Below are 10,390 nucleotides of genomic sequence, written 5' to 3'. Positions count from 1 at the left end.
GCAGAACCAGTCATGGTGTCCTCCTCTGCTGCAGCGGGCAGCGCTCGCTTTCCTACATGCGCTGTGGCAGGACCGCAGAGACAGTGCACTGTCTGTGCTACGCAGCAGGTACACACACCACATATTTTTCAGTATTGGATCGCACTGGAATTGGGGTTTGGCTAATTCGTCTTAGATATTTATGCTAATTCTTCTTAATATTTGTCTTTTGTTCTCAGGAAGAAGTTCTGGGACAATCTGACAGCACCACTTTTCGGGACACTTCCTTCACCATCAGAGACCACAGAGGTGAAATGAAATGTATATCTTAAAAATATATGAAACACTAACCTATATGCCCATAATTAGTATCATTCACATTATTTATTATTTATTCTAGTAGGAGAAATCACACCATAATATTATCTAAACTGTTACGATTATTATCGGCTTATTTTCGATTGCTCACTTTAATAAATCAATAACTTCAAATAAAAAAAAAACTCGCAACCCTATAAAAAACATCTCCAATGACCATTCTAATTTAAGAAATTCAGAAAAATTTAAAACAAGGAAGAAGAAAAAAAATTCTTCATATTTGAATAAAAGATCCTAGTGTACTGAACCAATTGGATTATGTTTATCAAATCAGTCTGCACTGCGAGTTTAAGGTTAAGGACCTTGCTTTAAACAATCATGTACTTTCGTCACAATATAACGATCTAAAATATAACATCATTGCATAAATTCTTAAGTATCAGTGCAAATCTTTTAATTGCTGCTTATGTAGTTTTCCACTCACTTTGCTACTTTTTTTTTAGCCGTGTGTTTTGGAGTCATGTGCCTTTGTAATGAAGATCATAGCCCTGGAGATCTACTATGTTGTCAGGTATGACCAAAACGCACTTTCACAGTAAATGCATAGGAAAAAAAGTATTAGGCATAATTGTATGGCATATTTCTGCACACATTGTGCATGTGATGACTTTTTTACACCCCCCCCCCCCCCCCCACACACACACACACACACACATATTTACACATACCCTTGTGATCCATGTGTGAGGATTATTTGTTTTAATAATTAATTGAATTAATGAATGAATATTATTTCTACAAATATGCTGATAAATTAATGCAGTATTAAACATTTGTGTACGTGCCTGTGTATGTGTTGCAGCGGTCAGCTGGAGGACTCTCTGAAAGCTGCACTGCAGCGCCTCAGCTCCCAGCGCCGTTATGAATTTTGGTCCCAGTATGTCCGGAGGCTGGTGTGTGTGGCCTGTGAGAATGAAGAAGGAGGAATGAGGTCACTACCTGAGACTCAGATGCTTATCTCAGCTTGGAGGACCCTGCTCATACTCTCCACTAGCCATGTGGGTGCAACACACTCAAGCGTAGATTACATCCAAATTACCCGACAGGAAAATGCAGTATATTTGCGCTCCTAATCTCAGTGCACTATAATCTTACCCACACATAGTCACCTCTCTGAATATAACATGCTCATGCTCGCTTCTAATCTCTCATCAACCACATGGGTGTGCTGTACTCAACATCAGTCACATTAGTAAACCAATACACACTAATATGGTACTGCTTTATACAGTACAAATCTATGGCTGTATAGTGTACATAAACATTTGCTAAAATGTATTCAATAACAGCACAGTAATATACTACAATATGACGTTATTTTCCGTCATATCTCAAGTGTGTTTCTGTTTACGTGTACAGTCTGATGTAATGCACCTTAAGGAAGACTCTGTGAGGCTAAAGCTCTTCATGGATGTCCTGGAAGGAACTAAAGCAACAGTGAGTCTACTGATTTGTTTGAATGCATCTCATATACATGCACTTACACAATCACCAAACGTTCTCACTAATAATGGATTGGTAAGCAACATGTTTTTTTTTTTTTTTTTTTAATTATATGCATAAAATGTTATCATTACAAGTTATCAACTGCTACCCCATACTAATGTGTGTCTCTCGGTCACAGTTACTGATGCCCCAGTCTGTAGCATGTCTGCGTTTGGGCACCATGATGGCTACCTTGCTGCTCATCATCCTCAAACAATGGAAAAGGTCTGTGTGTTTGCAACTAGATTTTATACAGCAGATGATGATGTTGAGCATGATGATATTACTATGCTTAAACGTACTGTACTAAAGTTTTCAGTTCTTGCTTTACACTCTCTCTCTCTCTCTCTCTCTCTCTCACTCTATTTCAGTGTGTTGGTATCAGCTCCAGCTCTCCTTCCTCCTCTCTCTCTGATGTTAGAGAGCGTACTTCAGGCTGATCAGCAGTTGATGGAGAGAACCAAAGCCAAGCTTTTCTCAGCTCTCATATCAGCTCTGCACATTCAGGGCCTTAATGGTGAGGTCGTGTCTTAGAGAGAGAGAGAGAAAGGGAGAGACAGAAAAAAGTCAGAAAAGTTATTACCCGAGTTTATCCAGTATAGACATACTTACAAACTTAATATAACCGCAGCCATGGCTGAGCAACTTTGTGTATGTCTAATAGCTCATCGAATTTTGGTTATGTTGCACAGGAGGAGAGATTACCCAGCTGCCTCAGCTGTTACTGTGCGTATGTGAGACTGTCCATGATGAGGCTATGGCTTTAATTGACAACACACGTCACATGATCCAAAAAGGTGACGTTCAGGAGGATAGCATGGAGACTGATGCACCACACGGCGTCCAGAAAGACCAGCGAGACTCGGTGAGTGTGTGTTCGTATTTGGGAATGAGTTTGTTAGTGTTTGTGTACTGGTCTCTCTGTATGTGGCTGCCTCTTTGGCTAACCAGCTTTTGTAAATCATTTGCTAAATGCTGAATTAGTTGAATTTTAAATCTGTTAAAAAATCTTTTATTTTTTTTTTTGCTGTATAAGGTGTGTGTGTTAGCTCTGCACCTGTCTAAAGAGCTGTGCAGGGCTGATGAGGATGGTGAGCAGTGGCTGCAGGTTATGAGGAAGCTGCCTGTCCTTCCCTCGGTTCTCAGTGCCCTTGAGCTCAGTCTGCGCTCAAAACACAACCTTTACTTCACCGAGGCAGCTCTCCACTTGCTGCTTACACTAGCTAGAACCTCGCAGGTACGCCTACACACACCACATCTCAAGACAGAAATGAAGTTTTTTTCAGTCAGTGTACTTTTAGATTAATTTCATGAGTAGAATGTTATTACTTTCCCAAAGCTGTAATAAAGTGCAAGTGATAAAGCGACACTAATTGTTTGTGGTTGTGCTCTGGTTCTGTAGGGGGCAGCAGCAGTAGCAGGTGCCGGTGTGATCCAGAGCATCTGTCTTCCTCTTCTCAGTGTGTATGAAGGCCCAGCTAATGGAGCCACACAGGTACCCATTTCACTTCATGTCCTGTTTTCCCCGTCAATGTCTTAATAGCCGTTTCACTTCTTTAGCAACCATTATGCAAACTTTGAGTTCATCACGGTGATGGATTGACTATATTTTAAAACAGTATTTCCAAAATATATAGCATTTTCAATAATATATATACAGTGATGCCTCGAGATACGAGTTTAATTCGTTCCGTGACTTTGCTCGTATCTCAAAACAATTTTCCCCATTTAAATGAATTGAAATCCCATTAATCCGTTCCAGCTCGCAAAATTCCACTCCAGTTGTTTTGTTTGTGTTTTGAATATGAAAAATGTACAGTACCTGTATTTATAAATGACAAATATTGTATAAAAACATACAGTAATAAAAGAGAATGTTAAAAAAATAAACTGGTTTTACTTTATGGAAGATGCGCACGGAGGTTGAGGGAGGAGTAAACAGGAGGAATTTTGTCTCGTACGCACTTTCGTTCACTTACTCGCTACTGTACACTCTTAATGCTACTTTACACTTAAATGGAACTTAACTAAACTTCACTAAAATTAACGAACTTAAATCAAGCATCACGTTAGTTCTGGCAGGTCAAGCGTGCATCAGCTGTTAGTCCATGACGTGCACCAATCCGGTCACGACATCCATATTACCCGACCATTTAAATTCCCATTCATAGAGCCGCTTTTTAGCGCTTCGCTGCTGCCGTGATCTAAACTCCCTCCTCCAACCCCGACTCCACCATGCCAGAACCTGTGTTCGTTGTACCAGTTTACGTCATAAATCTCCACATTTTTCTCTCTCTCTCCCTCTCTCTCTATTTATATTTCCATTCATTTATTACTTTCCAAAAACGCGTAAGCGAGCATATCTAATACTATGCATGATTAGTGGTTCTGTTATACGAGGGTCTATTCTATTTTCGCTGCTTTCTCCGCTCTGTCCATGCATGCGCACGGATGGGCGCGTGGATTCTTGCCCAGAACAGAACCATACCGCCAACACTAACTGTATGCATATCATCTAATAAATTCTCTTTTGACAAAGTGGTCCTGACTGAACTGAATTTCGCTTTTCTCTTCACTTGTTTTTGCCTTTTTTGTCACTCTTTCCTCACTAACATCTGCCGGTCATTGTAATAAAAACCTCTCCGGTCGGCATATCGGATGCGGTGTAGTGGCACAAGTTAAAATTTTTTAACGGATCCAACGCTCAAAACGGACCCGAAAATTACGGCTCCGCAGATGGTCGGCACCTCACGCAGCGCCTTTGCGACTCTCCATAGGAAATGAATGACTTCCGGTTTATCGGCTGTCGTTTGTCGTGTGCAGTGGAAAGGCGGCTTTAACCGAGTGAGACGCGGGAAGCTGAGGCGGGGGAAACAGAGCACATGTGGTTGTTGGGGATCTTTGTTTCGGCGGCGGGGGCTCGGATGCTCGTATCTCAAAAATTTGCTCGTATCTCAAGCCAAAAATTTGGTCGAATCACAGCTCGTATCTCAAAAAATTCGTATGTCAGAGCACTCGTATCTCGAGGCATCACTGTACCTCAAACTGCTTTTGTTACCATATGCTTCTGTTTATTGATTGCTTTGGTAGCTACAAAAGACAATGAATCTATGTTCTAAATTGTGACAATTTAAAGGAAAAACCTAAATACATGACTAAGGAGGAGTTGAGAATGATATAAGAGACTTGTAGAATCTACAGCAAGACACATTGGTGGTTGTTCTTGCAGATTGTGGCCCAAATCCTTACCCTGAATTCACAGTTTGTGTTGATTTTTCTTTTAGTCGGTCACTTATCTTTCATTTAAAAGAAACCGGTTGTTAAAAGCAGTATTGAAATGCAGGTTTCTGTTGCTCCGTTCCTTTGCTTTAAAGGCGTTCTCCCGTAAGCCTGTCGATGCCCCATCCTGGCTCGGTGTGTATCGGCTCTGTCTGTCTCTGATGGAGAGTCTACTCAAGACCCTGCGATACAACTTCATCAACGAGGCACTCGACTTTGTTGGAGTTCACCAAGAGCGCATACTGCAGGTGAGTCCATGTTAATGAGGGTGTAGACGTTTTGATCAGAAACATCTTTCTATCTTTCAACAGCATAGACAATTGTGGTATTTCATTACTATAACAAAAAAGATTGTGCAAACTTTGTGCACTTGAATTACATTTTTTAATTATAACTGCTGACAAATGGGCCAAATAAAGCTCGGCATGGTTGGTGACACAAAGACACCACCTTGTTGCTAATTATTTTCCTATAACAACACGCACATTGTGTTATATCGATTAACTTGATATAAATGTAATTTGAAGTTCAGCTTCTAGTATCCTTGTTAGCAAACATTTGCCTCAAACAGTTCGAGATGTGTTCTGGCTCTTCATCATGACGTGCATTTTATTTGGGTCTGAGACCGAAGTAGTCTCTCAATGAATGTTGTGAAGAGGTTAATGGGTTTGTGTGTGTGTGTGTTTCAGTGCCTCAGTGCAGTTCGTACAGTTCAGTCTCTAGCGTGTTTGGATGAAGCCGATCACACAGTGGGTTTCCTTCTGCAACTGTCCAGCTTCTGTAAAGAGTGGCACTTCCATCTACCACAGCTGCTCAGAGATGTGCAGGTATATACACATTAATTTAAATAAAGAAAATCTTCTGAGTGCTGTTGAACTTGTGGAGTTGAATATTTTCAGACTAACACAGTAACATCTGCCTCACTATTTTTTGCCAGTTCGTAAACATACGGCAGTGACTATCGAATACATTAGCCAAGTAGTCTATGCAACCCCTAGTATACACATTAAAACACACGTTTATCATTTTTTTTGTATCAGCCAACCTTGTACCGTTTTTTTTTTTTTTTTTTTTGCAGGTGAATCTCTGTTACCTGTGTCAGACATGTACATATCTTTTGCACAGCAAGAAAATGTTACACCACTACCTCCAGGTGAGACTCTTGCAATTCAATAAACATGCCCAATTGTTAAACCAGTGTTATTTTTATTTTCTTAGCATTACGTTTTCCTCACAGGCAAAAAATGGGGAAGCTCTACCTCAGAGGTCCCGTCCACAGCAAGCTCTACAGCCCGTTACTAAAGAGCAGCCGTCGGTCGGCGAGCGAGACGAGATGGAGTCTAAAGCCCTGCAGGCGGTGCAGTGCAGCCTGCTGAAGATTCTCAGCAAAACTTTGGCCACATTACAGCACTTTACACCAGACTGCTGCCAAATCCTTCTAGATCAGGTACACACAGTAATTAATAGAAATGAACTGAGTTTTCTGAGTGGCTTAGGATGTGCGAACACTATTGGAAACACGTATACACCCACATTCATGCAATCTTCTAATCGTATGGCAGCAACACAATGTATACCATCAGAACAGAGAAAAAATGTTACCCCAGTGGCTTTGACCAATGCATGGTGGTTGATGCCCTACAGGGTGGCTTTGAGTTTTTCAGTAACCGTTGATCTCCTTGTATTTTCACACACAACAGTCTCTAGAGGTTACACAGGATGGTGCACAGAATTAAAGCATGTCTCTGTGTCTCTGTTAGTCTATGGACCTTGCGGAGTACAGGACATTGTTTGTTCTAAGTTTTACGACACCCGCCTTTGATTCAGACGTCGCTCCGTCGTTTGGGACTCTGCTGGCCACCATCAATGTGGCGCTGAGCATGCTGGGAGAGGTAGTGTATTCAATTCATTTAATGGTAATGCATTAACATTAAAATGTTCAGCAAAGCCAAGCCACAAAAATGTATCAACATCTTTAAGGTGTTACAGATATTAAAAGTATTCTTTTGACATTACCACATTGTTGTAATATAATAAACATAATGCATTTTTTTCCAAATTGCTTTGTATTGTTTGTTGCTAGTTTATTTACGATTCAACATGTACAACCTATATTTCAAAGCTGTGTATATTTTTTGACCCTCAGATAGAGAAAAAGAAGGAGCCAGTGGTGTCATCTGAGGAAACTCAAGCAATGAAGTAAGGAGAGAATTGAACATAACCTTTGCACGGTGCTGTTACTGGTTCAAGGGAATGTTTCAAATATTACATACATAAAACAATACATAATCAGATGGATGGTTTTCTTTTTCACAGTTTACAGCTATTAACGATTTCATTTGATTTTGTATCGCACTTTTAACAATAAATCTAGGCACCAAAAGCAAAAAAAAAAGTCTGAAACGTCATGTTGAAACATTAAAGGTGGGGTCTCCGTTGTTTGAGAAATGCTTCAGAAAACTGCGAAACAGAGCTAAACCTTTCACAGTGCAACACGCAGTACTACAAAGACACATTTGTATTACCATAGTATTACTCATTGAGTTCATTTATTGATAAAAGTATACCCTCGGTCAGCTCCCCCAACAGGTTCCGCCATAATACTTGTCTGGGTTATACTTGGGTTATACTTGTCTGGTGTATGTGTGGGGCGGAGCTATCAAAACAGGGGTGGGACCCATTTGGTTTTGTTTGTTTTGGCAATTTCAAATGTCAACATTGGCTTTCAAACAACGGAGACCCTACCTTTAAGCCAGACTCAAAAGAGAACTGTGCCTTCTCTTTGGTTAGAGCAGTTAGCTTTAAATTTTATTCGAAATGATAACTGTCCTTTGCTACTGGGATAAAACAGATTTTTATACTTTTGGAGTCTGAAACTAGGTCCCATTAAAATCACAGTGTTTTTTTTTCTCTTTAGTTTGGCAGATTTGTCCATTTTGATTTTAACTCTTGCTTGCTTTCTTTAGGTCCTTGTTGATGTTTTCCATGGAGAACTGTTTCTACGTGTTGATCTCACAGGCCATGCGGTGTTTAAAAGATCCAGCTGTTCTGCCTCGAGACAAACAGAGAGTTAAACAGGAGCTCAGCTCTGAACTGGTGAGCCTAAGTCTCTATCTAAGGTTCTATTCACCAGTTTTCACACGAGCCACCACACAGAGGTGACAGACTTTCCCACTAAGGGAAAACAATTCTTGATTCTGTGTTCTTCATATTCTTTTTCTTCTCCTTCTTGTATTCCCAGAGCACACTTTTATCAACATTGTACAGGTTTTTCCGGCGAGGCTCACCTTCGTCCCCCGCCAGCGGACTTCTGCCTTCCCCTCAGACCAAACCCACAAATCCTGGTTTAAAGGTCACGCAAGAGGGCCAGGAACCATTCATACAGCTTGTCCAGGCTTTCGTACGGCATGTCCAACGCTAGACCCACATGCACAAATGAGTCGTCATCATCTGCATTGTAGACCATTTCATTCAGTCTTAAGAAAGACTCATGTTTTTTCATCCTTTTTTTTTTGTTTTTGTGCCAAAGCCTAGCTGTACCAAGTTACTGTCTCTTTCTGAACCATACAGATTAGATGGCAGATACATTTGTACTCATTAAAGTTGCTCATGTAAAGCTTTGGTTGAATTATTTAAGGTGCTCCAGTTAGTTTCAAAACTCAAATAATCCAACATGGCATCCAGAGGCCTAGTTTTATAGGCTTCATTTCTGACTTGAGTTCTGACTCAATTTAACAAATTATAGTCACTATAACTTTAATCTGTTAAATGTGTATGGTTCCTTATTAGTCAGCTTGTGGGCCCAATTTTCCAATCAAGATCTATGTGGAGGCAAATTAATGACATCAGGTCTGAAACAGTTCAATGCTTAATGGGGACCATTTAACAGCGTTTACTCAGTTTAAAGCCAGGTCACATTATATGTATTGATTTATTGTTATAAACACAGTGTTTTGTGAAAGTATCAACCACATCCTTAACTAGGATGAATGAAAATGAGTGTTTTTGACTGACGTCTAGCATTTTAGGAACCTTTCTTTAATTGTACGTTTTTTTTTTTTTTTTATTATTATTATTTCACGGGCTAGTATATTTTACTATAATTTGTTTATGTATGTTTAAATACACTCACTGTCCACTTTTTTAGTAGCAACATTACACCTGCACATTGTCAGGAGTTGCTGAAGTACTCAAACCAGCCCATCTGGCACTAAATACCATGCCATGGTTAAAGTCACGGATTTTTAAGTCAGAGTCTTAAAGACTCATTTTCCCCCATTCTGATGTTTGATGTGAACATAAATCCTGACCTCTTGTCCTGCTCTGCTGCTACATGATTGGATGATTTCATGCTGTTATCTACAGGTGTTCCTTATAAAGTGGACAGTGAGCGTATACTTGTTCATGTCTTTTCTATATTTCAGTGTTATTGTCTCACTGGGAAGTTTGAGGGGGAAAAAAGGCATTTGTGTCATTAAGTTTATACAAAAATAAAGAATTTATAGGATGTTACTTTGTCAGAAACATGAAATTGCACGTGTTGTCACTTTCAGAACTTTTTGTTCACGGTAAGCAGAGATGTCTGGGATTAAACCTGTGTGGGTTTTGTTTCAGATCTTTTCATTTATTGTTGGAATAATTATCAGGGAATTGCTACCGTCAGCCTAGAGAGCTGACCGTGCATACCCAGTGAATTGATTTAGAATTAAAGTCCTAATCTTGAATTTAAAACCAACTTTGATGAGAATGTCATCACAACAGCACAGTAGGGATTTAATTAATATAACATCTGACTACATTAGCGTGACTTTGCATAGCTCTAAGTGTCTCTCTAAGTGTCTCTTCAAATCATAGACCATGTGTCAACCTTATATTTTGCCTATGCTTCAGCTGAGGACAGATTTTAGCTTGACTAAACAAAATCATTGCTGCCTGTAAATGCGGTTCTTTGAGAGTCTTCACACAGCCAGTTCTGCGTATTACAGCTGATGTACGAATATGTTACGGAGACCCCTGATGACGTTTTGGTTTAGTTTAAAACTACTCTGTATATCTTTCTCATTTGTAAGCTGCTTGAACACATAAGAATAAATAAAGTAGGTCTTTCCTCTCTAATTTTGGAGATATCTGAATTGAATTAGGAAACTCAACACCCATGAGATCCCCTGTAATTTAAACTGATTAAATAGGAAGTGAGTGATGCAGCACTTTCAGGTTTCTTTATAGGTTCATAATCAAAATTCTGAGACAAAAAATTAACAATTTTAAC

At 39.7% G+C, this 10,390-nt stretch overlaps 1 protein-coding gene across 1 annotated transcript in view; it reads left to right on the top strand.

The window, feature by feature from the left end:
• The window catches only part of nup188 (nucleoporin 188), a 24,340-nt gene extending 14,707 nt beyond the window's left edge, over positions 1–9,633 (top strand). The window contains exons 26-43 of the mRNA XM_060890628.1: positions 1–108; positions 219–288; positions 801–868; positions 1,160–1,355; positions 1,717–1,794; positions 1,982–2,067; positions 2,214–2,359; positions 2,535–2,707; positions 2,879–3,079; positions 3,245–3,337; positions 5,217–5,369; positions 5,811–5,948; positions 6,200–6,274; positions 6,359–6,568; positions 6,882–7,013; positions 7,268–7,320; positions 8,088–8,217; positions 8,363–9,633. The exon at positions 1–108 is cut by the window's left edge and continues 62 nt beyond it. Of these exons, the coding sequence (XP_060746611.1) occupies positions 1–108; positions 219–288; positions 801–868; positions 1,160–1,355; positions 1,717–1,794; positions 1,982–2,067; positions 2,214–2,359; positions 2,535–2,707; positions 2,879–3,079; positions 3,245–3,337; positions 5,217–5,369; positions 5,811–5,948; positions 6,200–6,274; positions 6,359–6,568; positions 6,882–7,013; positions 7,268–7,320; positions 8,088–8,217; positions 8,363–8,542 (2,290 nt within the window). The 3' untranslated portion in view covers positions 8,543–9,633. The remainder of the gene's footprint in view (positions 109–218; positions 289–800; positions 869–1,159; positions 1,356–1,716; positions 1,795–1,981; positions 2,068–2,213; positions 2,360–2,534; positions 2,708–2,878; positions 3,080–3,244; positions 3,338–5,216; positions 5,370–5,810; positions 5,949–6,199; positions 6,275–6,358; positions 6,569–6,881; positions 7,014–7,267; positions 7,321–8,087; positions 8,218–8,362) is intronic.
• Positions 9,634–10,390: the final 757 nt, after the last annotated feature.

This window comes from Tachysurus vachellii, chromosome 17, assembly GCF_030014155.1.
Source record: "Tachysurus vachellii isolate PV-2020 chromosome 17, HZAU_Pvac_v1, whole genome shotgun sequence".
Classification (NCBI taxonomy): Eukaryota; Metazoa; Chordata; class Actinopteri; order Siluriformes; family Bagridae; genus Tachysurus; species Tachysurus vachellii.
Note: the sequence above shows the minus strand (reverse complement) of the source record. Positions and strands in the feature narration are given on the sequence as shown.